Source organism: Copadichromis virginalis, linkage group LG3, assembly GCF_057382275.1.
Source record: "Copadichromis virginalis isolate Kocher_CV1m ecotype Utaka linkage group LG3, C_Virginalis_male_GT1.1, whole genome shotgun sequence".
Taxonomy (NCBI): domain Eukaryota; kingdom Metazoa; phylum Chordata; class Actinopteri; order Cichliformes; family Cichlidae; genus Copadichromis; species Copadichromis virginalis.
The window spans coordinates 39,222,657-39,245,509 of NC_140620.1; the positions used below are offsets into that span (position 1 = coordinate 39,222,657).

At 41.8% G+C, this 22,853-nt stretch overlaps 1 protein-coding gene and 3 non-coding genes across 5 annotated transcripts in view; 3 read left to right on the forward strand and 1 right to left on the reverse strand.

Annotated features, from left to right (window-relative positions):
* adisspb (adipose secreted signaling protein b) overlaps nt 1-21,120 on the reverse strand; it is a 56,366-nt gene extending 35,246 nt beyond the window's left edge. Inside the window, exons 1-2 of one of the 2 annotated variants that reach the window (XM_085451019.1) lie at nt 20,940-21,120; nt 6,381-6,484 (exon numbers count right to left, since the gene is read on the reverse strand). In XM_085451019.1, the coding sequence (XP_085307145.1) occupies nt 6,381-6,399 (19 nt within the window). In that variant the 5' untranslated portion in view covers nt 6,400-6,484; nt 20,940-21,120. Of the gene's footprint in view, nt 1-6,380; nt 6,485-20,814 lie in introns of both variants that reach the window. The other variant, XM_085451018.1, reaches the window with a different exon arrangement.
* A 674-nt stretch (nt 21,121-21,794) lies between these two features.
* Nucleotides 21,795-21,867, forward strand: trnak-cuu (transfer RNA lysine (anticodon CUU)). The gene has a single exon. It is a non-coding gene; the product is annotated as a tRNA-Lys (tRNA).
* A 155-nt stretch (nt 21,868-22,022) lies between these two features.
* Nucleotides 22,023-22,096, forward strand: trnan-guu (transfer RNA asparagine (anticodon GUU)). Its single transcript has one exon. It is a non-coding gene; the product is annotated as a tRNA-Asn (tRNA).
* Nucleotides 22,097-22,601: 505 nt separating this feature from the next.
* On the forward strand, nt 22,602-22,675 carry trnan-guu (transfer RNA asparagine (anticodon GUU)). The gene has a single exon. It is a non-coding gene; the product is annotated as a tRNA-Asn (tRNA).
* The last annotated feature ends 178 nt before the right edge of the window (nt 22,676-22,853 follow it).

Consider the following 22,853-nt stretch of genomic DNA (forward strand, 5'->3'; position numbering starts at 1 on the left):
TTTATGTTTAAGTTGTTTGTTGCTGGTTTTTAGTTTGTTTTTTGTCTTTTTGGAAGCTGACACAGTCTCTATGGAGATGGGTTTTTGGGGGGGTAGCAGGAGGAGAGAAGCTGCAGAGAAGCGTGTAAGACTGCAACTCTGCTTCCTGGTCCCAACTCTGGATAGTCATATTTTGGGGGGTTTAATAAATTTGTCCATATTTCTAGAAATGAGAGCTGCTCCATCCAAAGTGGGATGGATGCCGTCTCTCCTAACAAGACCAGGTTTCCTCCAGAAGGTTTGCCAATTATCTATGAAGCCCACATCGTTTCTGGGACACCACTCAGACAGCCAGCAATTTAAGGAGAACATGCGGCTAAACATGTCACTCCTGGTCTGATTGGGGAGGGGACCAGAGAAAACTACAGAGTCCGACATTGTTTTGGCAAAGTTGCACACCGATTCAATGTTACTATAAAAATACTCTAATGATAAAAGGAATACTACTTGTTTCATGTTTAGGGTAATTAGTTTAGGCAAAGAAAAAAAATAGAATAAATCTGTGACAAAAAATTCCCAATTTTAAATCCTGTTCAAATAAAAGAAATTATTGATGTATGCTACATTTTAAATACGTCAACACTTCAAAGTCACATTATAACGTCACAATTAAAAGGTTTATCTTTACATTTGGAGCAGTTCATATAGGACTGGGGAGTGTGCAGCTACTGGGATTGTCTCAATTGACAATGAAGATCAAATTGAGATAAACCATCATTTATAACCAATAACAATACACACATGAAACCTATATCTACAAAAAAGAAATAAATAAACAAAAAAATGCTGTAGCAGGTCCAAATGCAAGAAACTGAATAACCTCTGAATGATGGACCTGAAGTTTTTGGATTCAGGTGAGTCACCATTATTAAACCTGTTTTTTTGAACTTACGTGATTTTTTTTGTTTGTTTTTTACAAAAACCTTTTAATAATTTAATTAGTTCATAATTTATGTGCACATTTTCTTTTTACCTTTATTGAAGACACCCAGAGGTCAGAGAGGTTTTATCTGATATCATCATTTGTTTTATAGAACCATTACAAATGCATTTCTGAATCAGCTATAAGCTTAAATTCATCAGCTCCTGTAGGAGTAATGCTTTATACTGATCAAGAGCAAATCTTTTAACATCTACTAGACATTTCTTGTATCTTATTTTGGAGTATAGAGTACCAATATACGTGGGAAACTTAATAACATTTGAAAAATAGAGCCTAGAGCTCTCTTTTTCCTTTTTTATTCAAATAGAAGGTGAGTGGATACAATGATATAATGATCACCACACATAATTTAAACTTCAGCAATAATATGTATGCATTTTTTCTTTCTTTCTGAGAAGACGTAGCTCTCTATCAAATATTAAGCTTTACTATAGTCATCTAAATCACATGAGAGCACTTTTCACCCTGCTATAAGGCTTTTTGAAGGCTTGAAGTTCATACAATAGGGCTTCATGGGAGAGTAATTACTCATGTAAAGGCAGACTTTTTGCAGTAAAGCAGCCTTTCACAGTCAAAACGATATGCTATAGCTTGAAAAGTCCGATTAAGAAATGTGCTTTTATCTACAGCGAGTCTACCTGAACTTTGACTCCATGTGAAAAAATTAGCAGTTTAAGAAAAAAAAATAATGGCATGAGTTGTAAATCTAAGAGCTGTAATGTTTTGCTCAGAAACTAACAAATGACTATGACGCTACATGTGTATTTACAGATCCACTCGCTGGCCACTTTATAAGGTACATTTGTTCAACTGCTCAGTATTGTAAATATGTGATCAGCCAATTATCTTGCAGCAACTCGATGCATTTAGGCATACATACTAATAATGACTTGAAGTTCAAATTGAGCTTCACAATAAGGAATAAAAGTGACTTTAAACATGCTGCTAGTGTTTGCTGTTTTTATAGCCTGGTTTCACTCAGTGGTGTGGTAAAATAAGTGTGCTGCTTCCATATTTGGTGGGGTTGGTTTTCTCATCTATTTTGAAGGACTCTGCTTTGTTGGAGGTTTCTAGAGTACCTTCATTTTTAGATACTAAATGTTTGGAGCCTGGCACAGTGTTTTCAGACACGCCCGGGCTTGTATAGCATCGCTATAGCAATGATATGACATTTTTTATATTATATTTATAATATTATTATCACTGACCATATGATATGGCCCAGCCCTGGTTGTTACTACAGTTAAGATTTACCACTGATATTTTTATGTCCCTACTAATATTTTGGGGGTGTGAAACATGGTCTCACAAATGCAAAATGTAAAGAACAATAATTAGAAATACAATTCAATGAAAGAGCAGATCGGCTGAGTTCAAAGGACACAAGGGGATGATTGAAGAAGACTTTTAAAGGGCAATGACTGCTCAGCAAATTAAGCATGATCATCTTAAAGAAACTGAAAGCTGCAATAAATACAACTAGTAATAAATAAGTCATAGGTTTTTTTTTTTTTTTTTTTTTGTTAAAGGAGGATGGATAAAGATGAGTGTTTGCCACAAGCTGGCGAGCCAGTTAGGAGTTCAAAGAAAGAACGAGACGTTTTTACACAAACAAATCACAGATGATACTGTTCTCACAGATGGAAAAAAAATGAGTCATTGAAATTTGACTAGCTGTTAGTACACTTGGACGGCGCACCTAAGTACAGGCTATGTGGGGTAAACATTATACATGAAGCCTGTTAAAGTTTTTTATTTTTTTTATTTGCAGTAGTAACCATGCTCAATGTTTGGTTAGGTCAGGGTTTTCACTCATTCGTTTGAATTTAGGCTGATGTTCTTCACTATCTGTTGCCAAATTCCAATTTCATACTACAGCTAGGCAGATATCACTCAAGCTAGTGTCCCAGCCTGAGTAATATCTGCTGATATATTATACAATGCAGCTGCCTAAATCCACAAAGATCCATAAACCTCAGAGCCACAGCAGCAAATAAAAGGTCAGCAGATCACACAGCCTCTACACAAACAAAACAAATCTAACAAAGCCACTAAGACAAACAAATATATATCTATGGTTGTTATCTGAGCTGCTGTTAGAGCTGTCCAAATCCCGCTTTAACCCCTGGATCGTACCAAAAATGCATCTGTAGCTCACAGCTAATGTGTTTACTTGTGTTTTTATGTAAACAGGCTTCTAGATTTTTATCAAAAAAGATTTTATAACCCTCTAAAATGCTAATCTTCTTCAACAGGGTGATCCACTCATGCCAAAAGTAATGCTGCAGCCATCCATCACCTCCATTGCTGATTTAAAACTGTAACTTCCAGAGGCCTGTACATCCAAAAAAGTTCATTCATAAACACTTTTCAGTTTTATCATTCATCTGGTGTCATGTTCCTATGAATGCTAAAGATCTACTCATCCAGACAGACTTGGCGGTAATTTCTTTCACTAATGAATCCACTCACAAAGATCAACAAAGGCAATTCTTTCTTAAAGACACTCAAAAAAATATATCTGCCCAGATTGCCGACTTTAAGTTATTCCCCATATAATTTTTGTTACATAAGTACAATGTACTTACATTTAATTTAATCTGGTCAAATGAAATTCACTAGACCAAGCACATTTTTCTTAATGATGAATTATTTAAATAAATTAACCTTTGATTTTATATATTTAAGTTGCATTTGACTGAAAACCTATTTACAGATAACCTCTTTAACACAAGCATTTCGTGTGTATTTGAGGTACTTTCACATACAAGAACTGCATCAAAGGCGCAGATCTGAGCCAAACCCTAACCCTATCATTATCACAATACTGAGAGCTGGCACTGCTTAGACTGGTCTCATATCCCCGAGTTAGCACAAAAAAGAATGTGTACACACAAATTAACACGCAGCCCTGCTCAACTGGCTTATTTCAGATCAATATACATCTACTTATGTCCTTCCACTAATCTGCCTGTCAGCATGTCCCTTTCTGCTTTGCTGAATATTACTGTAGGCTGTTAGCCTATCAGTCTAATCCTGGTGGGTTTAGGAATCAAGTGCAGTGTTTGCAGACTGGACGTAAAATATCATTACCTCCAAAAATTGCAAAAAAACCCCCCCAAAAAACCCAATCAGCTGTTATTAATGAAAAAAACTGCAGTTAATAAAAAGATAAAAAATATTACCAGTGTCTACTGTTAACATCACACCAACTAACTGCAAGCTTCAATATTTGGTAACAACTCTGAAATGACCCACCTGAGACTCTCACATTTGGTTATATTACCACATTTAGTAGCACTCTTTGTGGGAAGAAGAGAAAAAAACCTTCAATTTTGCTTTCAGCACACTGCTGGGCATGGTTAAAGTGCGATCACACACGCTCATCTATGTCTTCCTGTCTTCTTTTAGCTTCTTTTCTGTCGCCTTTACATCCACTGACCTCGGCCCTAAGTAACACAGACGTGTCCAAGCCCATGAAGTGGTCCAAGCTACAACAAATATAAAATTTCATATGAAGACAACTGAGGGAGACTGATCCCGCTGATATGCAGCAGATGAAAGCGCACAGTAATTTACAAAATCCTCCTGGGAAAAGATTTTTAAAAAACAAACAACAACAATAACATTTTGTGTGTTACAGATTACCACAGATACTCGCACACGGCAATGTTCAAAAGGACAAAAGAAGATGATTGAAATCTCCACAGTAAAATTTTTACTGCTTATTATAAAATACTTTTACTGTACTAAAGGTAACAACTTCTAAGACACACTCTTCCTGTGATATCTGAGCCAATCCAAACCCTGTAAAACCAGCCATCAGTGAACCTAACAAAGGTCTGCAAAGTGGTCTGTGAAGGCAACAAGTATCCATAACTACTGCGAAGGAGATTAAGTTTTCATAGAGATAAACACATAGTCATTGTTCCCTGGCATGCCTCACTGTACCATTTCTGCTTTTCAATCAAAAAAATAATTTAAGTCAGGCTGTGTCATGGCTGAAATGGTTAATCTGTGGTTATGCGTCATCATGAATTCTAACAGGGAACTAGTTACTCTATTTTTTTCCTTTCGTTTACCTTCTAATAAACAATGAATACAGAAGAAGTGCTACGTCAGTTAGCCAAATATGAAGCATCTAAAACTGTAGCTCATGTCCAAGATGAGTAAAACTGTTTTTTTGTTTGGGTTTTTTTTTTACGCATCTATATATAGTAATGTGAAAATGAAAGTTTCACACGACTACTCATCATTTCCTTTCCTATCCTTTCCTGTGAAAAACAAACCCTTACTTACCCTTTACTTACTTAAGAGGGCAAGTAGCAGTTTAGATATTCCTAATCAAATCTGTTTGATTAACTGATCATCAGCAAATGTGAGCACCTCTATAAAAGCAGAAGTTTTGGCAGTCTGCTGGTCTGGAGCACTCAGGTGTATGTTAACACAAAGCCACAATGTAAGCAAATTAGCCTCATGGTCAGACCATGTAACGCTCAGAGAACCTGCTCAGAAAAAACAACAAGTGCGACATTCAAACATTACAGGCCTCAGTGGCATGTTAAATGTTAAAGTGCATGAAAAAGTTAAAGTTCATCATATTAGACAAAGACTTAACAAGTATGGCTTGTTTGGAGGGGTTAGCAAGAAAAAGCATCGTCTCTCTAAAAAGAATAAACCAACTCGGCTGTAGCATCTGAACAGGAATTACAGGAAAATGTGTTTTGGACAGATATGACAAAGTGGAAGTGTTTGGCCATAATACACAGCACCACGTTAGGAGAAAACCAAACATACACAGCACAGCACAACGCATACCAAATGTCAGCATGGTGGTGGAGGCATGATGATTTGGGCTTGATTTTCAGTCACAGGACCTGGACATCCTGCAATCACCGAGTCGACCATGCACTTCTCTATATACCAACGTATTCTAGAACAAAATGTGAGGCCGTCTGTGTGACAGCTAACGCTTAGCCCAAAGTGAGTCACACAACACGTACAGCGGCAAATCTAGAACTTACAACTTGTGTGTACTCAGTTTTTCATATGACTGTGCGTGATTTCCTGTACCAAATGTATCAGCAAACTGGTTTCCTCTTTCAGTACCTCCCCCCCTTCCCAAATAACTTTATGCAAATTATTTTTGCAGTCTGTTGCCACACGACTGAGTTATTCAGTAGAACTTAAAAAAACAAAAACATTCGAATCTCGGGTTAGTGTGGGCTGCCTATATGTTGAATATTACAGCCGTTGCTGTTTGTCTGTCTGTCTCACCAGTTTAAAGTGGGCATTTCCTGTTTCTAAAAATTGCAGGCAATCACACCATCATCTGGCACATTACTACAGAATGACTTAGAAGTACTTTTAAAGAATGCATACAACAGTATACACTCACTTTTCTTTGCAGTAGCCATCTCACAGGAATGAGCCCAATACAGACACACTTAGTCACACACTGTCACAGCCTTGTCATCTCAGCAGTCCGACCTCAAAACAACTCTGCAAAAAAAAGGAAAAAAAAAGAAAAGTTAAGAAGTTAGGAGGCAATCACACAAGGGGGTGACAACAGAAAACAAGAGGAAGATTTACAAAGATTTACATGAGCGAAAAGTAAAAACAGTGAAATAATGGCTGGACTCCCTGTGCTTGTTCCTAAATGCTCAACCCCCCGTTAGCGTGTATTTCAGCTGAGAGCACAGCTGTCCTGTACTAGTCAAGCCAGGAGAACCAGAGACTCCCGACAGAGACTTCAATTAAAGGAAAACAACAAAACAGTCTAAGAGGATTAGCTAGGGGCTGAGGCTGCTGCTGCCAGTGGGCTTCGCACAGATGGAAAATCTTCATTATAAACACGGAGAAACTTTAACTATATTTATGCAAAGTACAGTGCAGCACAAGGTAGTCATAGCCAGTACATGAAAGACATAGCATGCAGATCTATTTAATATACTACTACGATAACACTCAAAGATAGCAGTCTTATTTTCAGGCAGTACTGCTGTTATACAACAATAACCAGCAGGCCTGACAGAGTTCAACAAGCAGCAGCTTTAAATAATTTTAACCAACAGGTGCAAGAACTTGTGACATTGCTATAGAATCTTTTTAGAAGTGGCATTTGTAGTGCATCCAATTATTTGATCTGGTGACACAATTTTTAAGTTAAGTCAGGTGTTAAGATTTGGAGCAGCTAATGCTATTATTAGTACAAAAGGATGTTTTATGAAAAGTATGGAAGCACGTGAGTGCCACTTTAAAAAAAAAAAAATAATGCTAAAAAAAAGTTCCCTCATTGCTTTAACACTTTATCATTTTAGGCCTACATTACAGAAAAAAATTGAATTGAAATTGAATTGAAAGCCTTTATTCTCATTACACAATAATATTCCCTCTCACACCCACGCACATCTTCATACATCATTTTGAAACTTTATATTTCAAGAGAGGACGTGGAAGAAGTTTTTTCCCCCTGTGAGCACAAAACTTGATGAGTTTTCTCACTGAGGAAACACTAAATGGTGACAATGAACATGTTTTATTTTTACTGTAGTAAGTTCAGAGCAGGGTAGGGCAACACTGACTTTGGTACAGTAAACAGTAAAACAACCAAAAAGAAAGAAATGTTGAAATCCATAAATTGGAGTAGATAGGACCGATTACTTTAAAATAAGCCTGAGCCGTTGATCTAAAAAACAAAAACTCTGGTAGAAAATGTTGGTTTTTCTGTGTCAGTCTGACAATAATAAACCTAAATCCTTGATACAGTACATTCATATATTATAGCACATGAATGGATTGAAAACAAGCAGTCACAGATACAAACCATCAATATGAAACCATTTTCTCCAATGGTCTGTGTAATTTACTCAAGTGTCAATGTCATCACAGTAGAAACCCACATCACGAAGGGGAAAAAAAGCTTGGCTAATATTTGTTATTTACGTGCACATTTTTGTACATACATACCACCAAGAATATTAAGTGATTTATTTATTTGCTTTCATCTGTCTGAGGTGACACAATCAAACTATCGGACAAGCCCTGTGCTCTTATTTTGAAGGTTCAACTACCTCTTATCAGATAGCACTGGCTCTTCCTGTCTCTCGACAAGAAGCCTCATCGGGAAAGTGTTCCAAGGCTCACCCCACAGCTCGAAAATATATCCAATTTTGTGCTGCAGCTGGTGATAGTAGGTGTACTGACTTGTGTTAGTGTTGTTCCTGGATCATCATAATTAATGTTGGTCCAGGCTAACACGGCCAGAAATCAATCACATTGTTGTGATGTCACAGTATTGTGACGTGGAAAGAAACTTGCCAATGTCTACTCAGGAAAAAACAAACACCAACAGGGTCAAGGTTAGTGTTTGCTGTGATGGTGTTTCCACATTCAACAACTATGACATCACAGCAATGCGACTGGTCACTTGCAATGTTGAACCTGGAGCAGATTAATTATGATAATCGAAACACCAAGATATCAGATTGTGCAGTGAATTGTACTTGCCAATCTGCTCTGAAAACCTTCTGTGAGCTGGAGGGTCACTCGAGCCCAAAGCTGGTTGAAAACTGGATCTTGTGCTGCTACACTGTTAACTTCTTAAAGCTCCAGAACAGAATTAGTGCAGTAACAGGTGACATTTAGCAGGATTTGTTTACAGATTTAAGAAAAAACGTGTGTGTCTCCTTTCGCATCACAAGCGCCCTGCTGAAGCTACAGCTTTTATTCATTTTTTAAAAGTTTTACTTCTAAGACATCAGGGGTCAGTTGAGATGGTCCACAGGTTTGTTCCACCAGGCTGCAAGAAAATTTAAGCTCATTAATTTGAGACTCTTTATGTCATGATAATAACTAATCTCAGCTCAGACAGAAAAATGACTCACATGCATGTTAAATGGGGTTTTTTTGCCCATTTTTAACAGAAAAAAAAATTGTATTCCAGTTTGGAATTGTCAAAAAACAAATGCTGCTGACGTTTAATCAGCCCTAGTAAAGGTTCCTGTCCAAAATAAAAGATTTGCCAAGTCTGACCTTGTTCTTAGAAGTCGCTAAGTCCCTTTAAATAATTTCTAAAGGAACCGATGAGGTCTGTGAGACAAATGACCCCAAGAATCCCACTTACTGCTTTTTTAGCCAAAGGGAGAAATAAAAGTGGACCAAGTGAGGACCAATGCCAGACTCGACACTTTTCTTGCTGCAAATGGTAAGGTAAGGGTGTAACAGCCTGGAACAGAAATTTTACAGTGTCACATCCACTGAGAGTGCTGCAGAAATCAGACAATGATCCACTTTTAGTGGGGCAAAATACCAGTTCTGTTTCAAGCACCTAAATGGGTCGCTAAGATTAGAAAGCCACTGATGGGATTCAAATGTGCACACTTTGAGCTGTAGAATCAGGGTGGTGACACATTAGGTATATATGATTGGATAGATACACAAAATTTTACAAGGTTAAAAAGTGTTTACATGGATGTGTTGGGTGATCTGTGTCACGTAAAATACCACAACATATAGCTTATTCTAGGTTTATACTTGTGTTTTTGTTGTGGTGGAACACAACTGGGCAGGTTTTAAACAAAGCACAGGGAAAAAAATGTGAATGGTCAGATTATTCTTTAACCTGCTGTAAGACTGTTGTTTATTAAGGGCATCCTGTTTATTATTTTTTTTTTTTTTTTTTATTACTGTTTATTATTATTGAGGACATCCTGCTGTGACAAGTTTCAGATATGTGGCTAAACTGTTGGCTTGGTCACAACCTGTCAGACCATATGACTAATACTGCATTCCTTGCACTGTTTCACTTCACTATTATGCAGTCACAAAGTTCACAAGTTTTAATTTGACTAGTATATAATTTTGTTATGCTCACAGTCATTTTGTTAAAACCTGCAAAAACAGATCCCAGGTTGCAATAAATTACATGATCTTTTTCTTCTGCAATACGCTGGGATTTCAAAGAGAGCTACTAAAGAGTTACTGCTATTTGCTTAAAACTTGGGGGTACTGGATTCTTTATGAATGTGTTTCTAAGCAAGGCAAGTAGGACAATGCAATGCTATACAATGTCACGCATTCATGGCAGGTGGGGCTAAGAAAACAAATGTCACTGTTAATTACACAAAGTTACTAAATACTGACAATATTCGCAGCAGTAAACATGTGGGTGGTCTACAGCAATGTTTAGGTAGGTGTTAGGGCTGTTCGATATAATGATGTCTATCGTTTCATTTTACGCTATTGTTTGTTTCGTGGTGTCGCAAAATAAACTGTTTACGGCAATATTTTTTCATTATTTTGATGGTCACTGTAGTGGCTATATTAATTTCTTAACATTCCCTCTTTCTCTTACATTTAATATAACCACACTACAAACAGACAAGCGTTTGTTTTTATGCGTTGTCGTTAGCAACAACGACGGTAAAACCACCGCGTGTCCGCTTGTTCCACATAAGCCTTTCACAATAAAGCTCAAGATCCTGTTGAGACTTTTCAAAATAAACTGAATCATGTGAAAGATGCAGTGTTTACGGATGAGAAGCAAAAAAGAGCCGTCAGGTGCTAAAAAATAAACCTTATGTAACGGAGTTAAAAATACATATGAAAAACATGCACTTACCTGTTCTTAATTATCATTTTAAGTGTGAATTTTATCATTTTTTTTATTGTATTTTATTTTGAAAACCCAGAAACCGGATCTCACTCTAACGTTTAGAAGCTGCTAAGGCTTCCGCTTCTCACAGCGCGCGTTTGCACTGTGAGGGTAAGTCCTGTAATGAAAGGCTCTGGCATTTTTATGGTTTCTGGTGTGAATGTTGTTACATAAGTTGTACATGTCGATGTATATAGGTTCATATTGATGTTAGAAAGTTTCTGTGTAACTGAAACAAAGGCGGGTTGCTGTTAAATAGTGTTTCTGCCGTATTTATGCTCTTTGGCAGTTAGTCTTTGTCAGCCCCCTAGTGGTTGCTGCGCATAGCAGGAAATGTGTTTGGATGTACCGTTTTTCTGTGCTTTTTGTGATGTTGTTTTACATTGTAGGAGCTACAATTGCTGTACCATCAGAAGACACCTGTTGAGTGTGTTTTATGTCTTCTGCAGGTACGTGAGCTTGTTAACAGCCATTTTGTCTGTAAAGCACAAGCAAGTGAAGATGTAATGCGCTATTGTTAATTTGACCACTAGAGGGAAATGTTTAGTTGGTGATACTTATGTTATCCTGTTATTCTGTTTTATACGATTGTGAAATGTATTTTATTAGTCATAAGATTTCTTTTGTATACAAGCTCAGTATGACAGAGTGTAAAATGAGAGAAATTATTACTTTCCACCTTTTCTTTATTAAAAGGTTAATTGTAAGTCTGTTAAGACAGCGCGCGTTTGCACTGTGAGGGAGCTACAATTGCTGTACCATCAGAAGACACCTGTTGAGTGTGTTTTATGTCTTCTGCAGGAATAAATCGTGAAAAGCCAATCTTTCTGAGCGTCTGTGATTTTTGAAGAGCTGGAAGTGTTACACTGGTGCCGTGACCATTCGGATCTTCAGATCAGCTTGATGCTCATCGCCGTGGCTGCTGTTCTGCTCCCCTGCTGTTCACAAGTTGAATGTGGGTTGTTGTAACCAAGTGAGTTTAGACAAAAAAAAAAAACCCAAAAACAAACAAAAAGGTGAGGGATGTGATTGAAATAAGACAAGGGTGAAAGTGTCTGTGTTTTGATATACAACGTGTGGTTATACGTTCAAATTATTTGGACATTATTATTATAATTTTTTTTCTTTCCCTCGTTTTGCTGCTATTATACTGTTATTTTTCTTATTTTTATCTACCTATTTTATTTTTTATTTTTTTATTTTTTCTCTCCCTAACGGGGTGCACATGCAGTTATCATCTTAAGTGTGTGACTTGACGATGGATAAATTTGTCACTCCAGTACTACATAAGGGTAGAGGTGCCGGACTAGTTCATGCAGTTGACGCCAGTAATGTCACACAGTTTGGTCCTGTGAGCAGTGACACTGGGCTAGGCCAAAGCCCGAGTTTTATTCCCATCGGTAGGGGTATGGGTGATAAGCCCCAGGTTTCCACTCCAATTAGAGACAGTGATGCTGTACACAGTTTTACTGACATGGTTGAGCAAATAGGAGCCCAGATAGGTGAATCCATTGTTACTAAACTGTTGTCAGCTGGCGTTGTGAATCTGACTGGTGACTCTAAGACTCAAACTGAGCAATGTAACAGTACCGCTCGAGATGTACCGCATGTAACTGTCCATGTTAAGCCCAATAGGGAGCTTCAAGTTTTTAGGGGTGATGGCACAGACAGATGTTCGGTTCAGGACTGGATTGACATGGCAACAACCTATCTATGGAAGCAAGAGGTCCCCATTCATGGCCAGGCTGATGAAATTATTAGCCACTTAATGGGGAAGGCCAGAGATGTGGTCAGAGTGGCTCTTCGTAGTGACCCAGGTCTTGATGTCAAACAGAAACCTGATCTGATCTTTGGTGTCCTTCGCCATTATTTCAGTGATTCTTCGTCGTGCCTCCCTCTTGCTGACTTCTATGCAACACTCCCTACCAGAGGTGAAAACCCAGTAGATTATTGGATAAGACTGAACAAGGCTGCTGAACTAGCCATAGAGGGGCTACGCAGACAGGGGCAGACAGCGACCCCTTTAACCCATGAAGTAGCATGTATGTTTGTGAAACATTGTCCTGACCCCGAGTTGTCTTATGTCTTCAAGTGCAAGCCTGTCCATGAGTGGACTGCTCGAGACGTACAACAAAGGATTGATGATTATCAAAGGGAGGTGAGAGCTAATGGTAGAGCCAGCGGCGCTGCACCGTTGAAGGGCTGTAATTCTACGATCACCGCCGTGCACCCGAACGCCTCACCTGCAGCTGCTGTGCCGGAGGGATGCTCCCGAAGCTTCTCGCCCCCATCCTCAGGTTTTCAGGGGTTGGTGGACTCGTTCCCCTCCACCGCTGCAACACGAGAGCCCCTTATCGAAAGTCCGAGTTTCTCCCCTTTGACTGCGGTGAGTCAAAATCTTCAACAGTCAGAGGAAAGGCTCATGGGTCAGATGGTGGATATGTTTCAGGCCATGATGGAGAGAATGCAGCACCACAACACTCAGACACCAAGGAGAGGGGCGTTTAATCAGTTCTCGCGAAATAGACGGAGGAGGGAGGATGCCTGCAGAGTCTGCAGTGATCCAAGACATACCACAGCATCACACTGCCTATCTGATAAACTGTGCTTTTCATGCTTTGCTCCTGGCCACGTTCAGTTGTCCTGCCCGGCTATTACGTCTACCCAGGTCCAGCCGGAGGGAAACTAGCCGACCTGTATTCGGTGGGAGGCAGTGCAGGTCTTACAGGAAACTCCCAAACTGTCGATACCTGTGATGCGGAGTCAGTGTATGAAGAGGCAAGACAAAAATGCAAAGATTCTGAAGTTATTTTTCAAAACGTTCACAAAGTCGGCAATAGTGACAGTCTTTTCTACACTCCGGTCACTTTCGGTGGGCTTTTGAAAATGGGTGGTATGCTGGACAGTGGATCCATGGCCTGCAGCATGAATGAAGCAGCCGAGGTGACGCTGCGTGAGTCTGGACTGATATCTGATCAAGACGTTATCAAAGTGGATGTGACTCTAGTTGGGTGTGGAGGACTACGTGTGAAGCCTAAGTATGCCCTCAATGTGGAGATGGAGGTGTATGGCTGCAAAATGATAGTTCCCATCCTGGTGGTTCAAGGGCAGCTTGATGACCTGATACTGGGGACGAACGTCATTAAGCACATATTACACCAGTCTAAACGTTGTGAGCCCTACTGGAACACGGTCTCCAGTAATTGCTCTAAGACCAACCTTGAGACTGAAAACTTTCTGTCTATGCTTTCTGGTTTGACCCCGTGGAAAGATTCGGACGTCCCGGACAAAGTGGGCACGGTTAGGTGTAACTCAGCTGTGTCCCTTGAACCGGGTCGCGAATATCTGGTATGGGGAAAACTACCAAAGAACATCAATGTCTCCCCTGGCAGTACAGTGATGACAGAGCCCTCGTCATCCCGCTCAGCACCCAGAGGGATTTTGGTTGCTAGATTGGTTACTCCCTTGTGGGGTGATAGATGGGTCCCATTGAAACTGATCAATGTGTCTGAGCAGCCTGTACATCTGCGACGTAACGCCAAACTAGCAGATGTGTACTCCTGTGTGGCGCTTGAGGACTTTGATGCTTCAGCGCTCCAGGAGACAACTCTGGCTAGCAGCCATCAGTCGGCCATGTCGCCACAAGTCACGCCCACCTCCATGACGGAGAAACTCAAACTTGTTGGGCTTGGTGATGTTGACATAGAGTCCTGTGAGACATCGGGACAGTGTAAAGAGAGGATGGCTGACCTGGTTTTGCAGTACGAGGATGTCTTTTCCCGCCATCATCTCGACTGTGGGGAAGCCAAAAACTTTGTGCATCGCATCCGCCTCTCAGATAACAGACCTTTCAGACTTCCCTACAGGCGTGTACCCCCAAGCCAGTACCAGAAGCTGAGACAAGTGTTGACTGAGATGGAGGAGAGGGACATCATCAGGAAATCGACCAGTGAGTATGCATCACCATTGGTGCTCGTGTGGAAGAAGAATGGCGATCTACGCATTTGCAACGATTTCCGGTGGCTCAACAAGAGAACCCTGAAGGATGCCCATCCTCTTCCACATCAAGCAGATTGTCTGGCTGCTTTGGGGGGAAACAGCCTGTTCAGTACCATGGACTTGACATCTGGCTTCTACAACATGATGCTGCATGAAGATGACAGGAAATATTCTGCCTTCACCATGCCCATGGGTCTATATGAGTATAATCGGCTGCCGCAGGGACTGTGCAACAGCCCTGCGAGCTTCATGCGCATGATGACCAGCATCTTTGGTGACCAGAATTATTTGAGCCTGTTGTGTTACCTGGACGATCTCCTGGTGTTTGCTCCAGACGAGGACACTGCCTTGCAGCGCCTGGAAATGGTGTTTGAGAGGCTGCGCGGGCATAACTTGAAGCTGGCCCCCAGAAAGTGCTTCTTCCTGAGGAAATCCGTGAAGTTCCTCGGTCACATCATCGATCAAAATGGGGTATCAACAGACCCATCCAAAGTCGAAGTTATCGCGAACATGAGGAGCGTGGACGTCATGGACACTGATGGAGTGACTCCTTCCCAACGAAAAGTCAGATCATTTTTGGGGATGATTAATTACTACCAACACTTTGTCCCCATGTACTCTGCTGTTGCCAGACCTCTGTTTGAGCTCCTGAGAGGCGCTGTGAAGAAGGGCAAGGGAACAACTAAGGTGAGGCGGCCATGCAGGAAGTTGAGTGCTTTGGATTGGACATCCAGAGAAGAGGAGGCTTTTGAGAAGCTCAAGAGCTTGATGTTAAATACAGTCGTTTTGGCTCACCCAGACTTCTCTCGCCCCTTCTTGCTTTCGACAGACGCATCACTGGATGGCATTGGAGCAGTGTTGGCTCAAATCCAGGACGGTGGAACTAAGCCCAGACAGATTGCTTTTGCCAGCAAATCCCTGTCTCAGTCTCAAAGAAACTATCCAGCACACAGGTTGGAGTTTCTGGCGTTAAAGTGGTCGGTCTGCGACAAGTTCAGTCATTGGCTCAAAGGTCACAAGTTCACCGTCTGGACTGATAACAACCCCTTGACCCACATTTTAACCAAGCCAAAGCTGGACTGTTGTGAACAACGCTGGGTGGCTAAACTTGCAAGCTATGACTTTGACATTAAATATGTCCCAGGCCGTCAGAACGTTGTGGCAGATGCCCTGAGCCGATTGCCTTTTGTGAAGGATAATGTAAGTGACAGACTGCTGGCTGAGAGATATGCAGACTTCCTTAATGAGGCAAAAGATGTTTCACATGCATCAATCCAGGGGGCGTTTCGGTGGTCCACCGACTGCAAGGTGAATGGTGGATCCGGTGGTGGAGCTTCCATCATGTCCCAAGGCACGCAGAGTCTGCATCCCTTGGTTCTGGCTGAAGATGCTGTCACAGCTGTTTTGCAGTCACATGTCGAGTGGGATGTCGGCCCAAGAGGGAGAGCAATAGAGGCTTTACATCACCTGCCACAGATGGTGTCCCCCGGTCTGGAGGCCTTACCTGCCCATTCAGAGAGAGAACTTAGGGACGCACAGCTGCAGGATGCAGTGCTTTCCCGCGTCGTCTTCTACGTTGAGAGACACAGGAGACCCTCGAGGAGAGAGCGGGTAGGGGACCCAGTCCTTGTTAAAAGATACCTGAGCCACTGGGAGAAGCTGGTCCTCAACAACGGCATGTTGTACAGAGTCTCCAGAGACCAGATATCAGGTAACAGACGACTGCAGTTCGTGGTTCCCGACTCGTTGAAGGCTGAGGTCCTCCTAGGGATCCATGATGATGCCGGTCACCAGGGCCAGTTCAGGAGTTTAGACCTGGCTAGAAAGAGATTTTTCTGGTTGAACCTTGGGCGTGATGTGAGAGACCATGTACGGGGATGCCAGCGCTGTGTAGTCAGTAAGACTATCGAACCAGAGGGGCGTGCTCCTTTGGTCAGCGTGTCCTCGTCCAGACCGTTGGAGTTGGTCTGCATCGACTTTTGGTCGGCTGAGGCCTCACACAACAAGTCCGTCGACGTCTTGGTCATCACAGACCACTTCACTGGCTGGGCGCAGGCCTTCCCATGCAAGGACCAGTCGGCTAAACAGGTTGCAAGGCTTCTCTGGGACAGGTACTTCTGTGTATTCGGGTTTCCGGAAAGGATACACAGCGACCAGGGTGCTAATTTTGAGAGCCAATTGATAAGTGAGCTCCTCAGAGTCTCTGGTGTGAAGAAGACACACACGACACCTTACCACCCGATGGGGAACGGCAGTGTGGAGCGCTTCATCCGGACTCTGGGTGGAATGATTCGTGCCCTACCACCAGACTCGAAAGTGGACTGGCCACGTCGCCTACAGACTCTGACGTTCATGTACAACTGCACCGCACATGAGACAACTGGATTTGCACCCTTTTACCTAATGTTTGGTCGCACGCCCCGGTTGCCTGTTGACATTCTGTTCCGCTCTGTCCTGAGCGATCCAGCTGTTACCTGTTATGACATGTATGTGGTTTCCCTCAGGGAAGATGTGAAGGAAGCAATGGTCATTGCACGTGCCCGAGCTACGCAGGAGAAGCGTCGTCACTCGCAACTCTATAACAGGAGAGTGAAGGGTTCCAGGATTGAGGTTGGTGACAGAGTCCTGGTTGCTAACAGGAAAGAGAGGGGAAAGAAGAAGGTTGCTGATCGGTGGGAGTAAACGGTCTACACCGTGATCGATGTGAACCACGATACTCACACTTTCAAGATCTGTGATTCTGTTTTCGGACGAGAGAGAGTGGTCCACCGGAATCTGCTGTTGGTGGCGAATTTCCTGCCCCTGGAGGATGATGCTGGAACCTCGGATCACGTCTCCTCTACGTGGGATGTAAACACGGCGCCTGAAGATGATGATGGGGCTGCGTCTGGGGAGGGGGATTTGAATGCCCCTGCTGTGAGCTGTGTTGGTGCTCATGGTAACCGCTCACCCAATGCCATGGGTGGGACAGCTGACCCGGAGGTTATCTCTGAACCTTTGGACCCTGGAGAGAGGACAGTTGCATGGGTGTCGCAGTTGACGGAGTACAGCCGGTCTCAGGGAGATGTTACTGATGTTTCAAGCGTGGATTCAGTCTTGCCAGCCGCATCGGCCTTGTCTGTTGAAGTGGACTTTGACCAAACCGGTTCTAGCATGGCGTCCCAGGAGGTCAATATTGCTACGAGCTGTGGGGAGGGTGTACAAGTATGCTCTACTACACCTGACGTAGTGGTGGATGTAGTTGCTCCTGCCATTGCTGCTCAGTCCCCAGTGGTTGACTATAGCCAAACCGGGAATGGTTCCCAGATCAGAACCAGACTTGGGCGACTTGTCAAACCTGTGAATAGACTGATCCAGACAATGTCAAATCAAGTCGTGGTTCGTGACAGGTTTGATGTGAAGTCAGTTTGCAAGTCCTTGATCCCATCCTTCTCTAACTAAATGTTCTGTTTATATGCCTACCTGAATGATGGGATTTGTACTTGCTGTTATGTACTCTACATTTTTGCTTTTGTTTTTTTTTTCCTTTCTGTTGAGCCATGGTACACACCTTGTAAGGGGTTATTAGTAGGGTGTATTTCGGGCACCCTGCTGCCAGTTGCTGGGTTGGGAGTTTGGCGCTGCTCCCATCCCACTTCATCCTTAGGGATACGTTTAGTTGGTGTCTGTGATTTTTGACCTCTGGCTGGTTGGTGCATACTAGTGTGGGTACCTGAGGCTCAAATTTGATAAAATTCAGTGGGGGTGAGTGTAACGGAGTTAAAAATACATATGAAAAACATGCACTTACCTGTTCTTAATTATCATTTTAAGTGTGAATTTTATCATTTTTTTTATTGTATTTTATTTTGAAAACCCAGAAACCGGATCTCACTCTAACGTTTAGAAGCTGCTAAGGCTTCCGCTTCTCACAGCGCGCGTTTGCACTGTGAGGGTAAGTCCTGTAATGAAAGGCTCTGGCATTTTTATGGTTTCTGGTGTGAATGTTGTTACATAAGTTGTACATGTCGATGTATATAGGTTCATATTGATGTTAGAAAGTTTCTGTGTAACTGAAACAAAGGCGGGTTGCTGTTAAATAGTGTTTCTGCCGTATTTATGCTCTTTGGCAGTTGGTCTTTGTCAGCCCCCTAGTGGTTGCTGCGCATAGCAGGAAATGTGTTTGGATGTACCGTTTTTCTGTGCTTTTTGTGATGTTGTTTTACATTGTAGGAGCTACAATTGCTGTACCATCAGAAGACACCTGTTGAGTGTGTTTTATGTCTTCTGCAGGTACGTGAGCTTGTTAACAGCCATTTTGTCTGTAAAGCACAAGCAAGTGAAGATGTAATGCGCTATTGTTAATTTGACCACTAGAGGGAAATGTTTAGTTGGTGATACTTATGTTATCCTGTTATTCTGTTTTATACGATTGTGAAATGTATTTTATTAGTCATAAGATTTCTTTTGTATACAAGCTCAGTATGACAGAGTGTAAAATGAGAGAAATTATTACTTTCCACCTTTTCTTTATTAAAAGGTTAATTGTAAGTCTGTTAAGACAGCGCGCGTTTGCACTGTGAGGGAGCTACAATTGCTGTACCATCAGAAGACACCTGTTGAGTGTGTTTTATGTCTTCTGCAGGAATAAATCGTGAAAAGCCAATCTTTCTGAGCGTCTGTGATTTTTGAAGAGCTGGAAGTGTTACACTTAGACTCAAACGTTAGAACAGGCCTTTCCCCGCAGCACGCCATGTAATAAATACTCACAAAGAAAACGGCAGCCATTACAACTTATGTCTAAAAATGTATAGTTTCATACATCAGTTAAAACAATCGACTCCAGGTACATGACGCGCAGCTGGAAACACTTCACGCAAGTCGAGCTGCCCGAGATTCACAGAATTTACAGAAAATGTTAGATTTTTGTGATTTATATCGTACCATAGATGTCTTAATATCGGGATATGAGATTTTGGTCATATCGCACAGCCCTAGTAGGTATTAAGTAACATCCATATGAACCCCAGACTTTCCCTGCAAAAGACTGTCTTGCAATAACATAAATCAATGCCATTTGCTTCAGCAGTTTTAATTTTGTGGCTCATCACCTGCTGCTGTATTTCCACACTGACTCAACCTGTGAAATTGCAAGGCCTTGTTTCTTCAAAGGGCAAACCTCATTTATATGCATGACCCCTCATTTAAACCACTAAGCCCAGCCAGGCTTTGTCACCGTCAATGCTGTCACAGCTCTGCACCACGGCCCATAAATTAAAACTGCAGATGCCACAGAGAGCAGCAACAGGTACTTGTTATTTTAAGGAGGTGATTTGCTCCCTGTAAAACAGGAACAAACTGGCAGCAACGGGAACCATAACATATTTATAGTTAGCATGTCCTGACTACACTATTACGTGACCGAAGTTGTGGACCTCTCTCACACTTTTTGCTGCACGTGGAAGCCACCACAGCACAAAATTACACTGATGCATGAATTATGAAGTGAATGTACGCTTGATTTAGGGAACATCTAGGTACTGGTTTTGTTTTTGTTTTTGCCAAATCCACATTGGTATTTGAAATATGAGACAGCTTAGCTGGCAGTGAGTGATATTTTCTTAAGCTTTTATGTGTTTGTACGAGTTATTCAAAGGACTACTCTTTTTTTTTTAACTCAGAAGCTTTCAAAGACTCTGTCAAGTCTCATTTAATCGCTTTTAAAGGCACCACTTGCATCTAAATTTGTGCTGATGAATTTTATGTTGCTTTATGAATACAGCTTTAAATGCAGACCATTAAAACTCTTACACCCAAATTCAGCCACAGCCATGCTGGTTTTTCCCCGAGCTTTTTCTGCAGAGCAACAAAGAAAGTACAAGTGGGAGAAAAAGCAAGAATGACTTTTACACAAAACATGAAGCATTAGGAGCTAAATGTGCAAAGGTGAGGTCACAAATAAAGGGCTCTGTTAGTTTCTCTGGTCCACTTCTTTGTAGTAACACTAGAATTATCACACAGTCGTCACAGTGAGTAAAGCGTGCAGCATCGACAATTACTACAATTGCACATCTGTCTACACAAAGACTCCCTTCTCATCCAGCCAACCAGCCAGGTGGTTTGTTGCGTTCCTCTTAAAAAGTTACCGCGTTTCACAAACGGTCGGGGCTTTCTTTTGTTTTGCTTCCTTGTTGCTTACCTTTACTCACACCATACGGAAGTCGTACATTTAACCGTGGGGTTAAGTGGAAACCTTCTCCGAAACACGTAGCAGCAGCAGCAGCAAAAGCCTCTCTGAAAATCAGGCGGGCACCAAACCCTCACCTCTCGCCTCCGGTTCTACTTTCCTCAGTCGGATGATTTCCGCATTTGGTCACGTGGTGCGGCTGCGGGTGTTGCGCTTCCAAGTCTATATTTTACAAAAGCGAAAAAGGCGGTGGTGCAAAAGCAGAAACGTTCCTCTCTACTCTATGTGCTGCAAAAGAGTGACAGTCAAAGCTGGCTGTAAAACACTCCCAGTCTCCTCTTTCATCCTCGGGGTTTACTGTAGCGGATAGCGCCATCTGGCAGTGCTTTCTGCGCATGGGCAAACTCTAAATGAAGTTCTGTCCCTGACTCTGAAGATGTGTTTTTATTGCAGATACACATTACATCGCTTGCTTTAACTTAGTTTTATTAAAAGATATGTCTTCAAACATCACAGCTGCCGGCCAAACTTAAACTATTGTTGTGTAATAATATGGCAGATTTTTGGAAAGAGGTGAAAGCTCTTAATAACTGTAAACCATCTCTACCATCAACTGTTGAAGGTGTTTCTGGGGCAGATAACATTGCAGCATTATGGAGACAGCATTACAGTGCGTTGTTTAACTGTATAAAAAGTGATCCATATGAGGACAATCTTGACATGAGTAATGACACAATAAGTGTAAGGACACATGAAGTATATGAAGCCATTCATAGGTTGTCTGATAATAAATCCTCTGGTTTGGATCACATCACTGCAGAACATTTAAAACATGCTCCTCTTTTAGCACTCTGTTTCACTGGGTTTATGATTCATGGCATATTACCAGACTCAATGCTGTGTATTTTACTGGTACCAGTTATGAAAGACAAAGCTGCAAAAGTGAGCTGTTTGGATAATTACAGGCCGATTGCACTAGCCAGTGTTCATCAGCCCGGCTAGCTCAGTCGGTAGAGCATGAGACTCTTAATCTCAGGGTCGTGGGTTCGAGCCCCACGTTGGGCGCAACATTTTTAATCCCATGTGTCATCACCTGAAATTATTTTCTTCAGTGACCACATGATCTGCCTTCCATGTTTGAAAAAAATTTTTTTTTTAAAAAGCTATATACTACCCCTTGTAACTTTCAAAATTAGTAACTCCCTGATGTTTTCCATGTGGTCTCTGTGGCGCAATCGGTTAGCGCGTTCGGCTGTTAACCGAAAGGTTGGTGGTTCGAGCCCACCCAGGGACGACAAATTTTTTTTTTGTTGTTTTTTCTTTCTTTTTCTTCATGTCTTTGGGTTAATGCAACTTTACAAACCTTTGCAGTAATTTCTGGACCCCCACCCTTTCCCCCTTGTAAAACGTTATTCACAATATAGAAAATTACTCTAAAATTACAGAAATACTATATTTCTGCTTTTACTGTCCAGTGTGAGTTGCCAGTTTTAAATTTGAAAGGTAATTACAGAGAAACTGCAGTCTCCTGCCTTCCCTTTCTGCTGCTGCCCACCCCCTCACTTGAGCGCTTGTGGAGTTCCTCCATTTTTATTTTCCCGTTTTTGCTTGTCTTGTCAAAAAAGCATCAAATAAAGGGAGCAGCCATCGTCCCTGAGTGGGTTCGAACCACCAACCTTTCGTTTAGCAGCCGAACGCGAAAACCGATTGCGCCAGAGACAATATGCGGCTTTGCCACAGTATTGCTGCGTGTGCTCTCAACAAGGGGGGAAGGGAAACAATCAACCCTACACCATGTCGTCTCTGTGGCGCAATCGGTTAGCGCGTTCGGCTGTTAACTGAAAGGTTGGTGGTTCGAGCCCACTCAGGGACGTTTTCTATTATTCCAGCCTCACTGTAAAAGATTATAGATATTTGTAATGCAATGGGGGAGAGCTGGAATCAGAAACACTGAGACAAGGAAAGGTATTCTGCATGTAACGGCTTAAGATGTATTTTGAATTCAAACGTCTTGATGCATACTCAATCATTCAGGTAAATAAATCACAAAA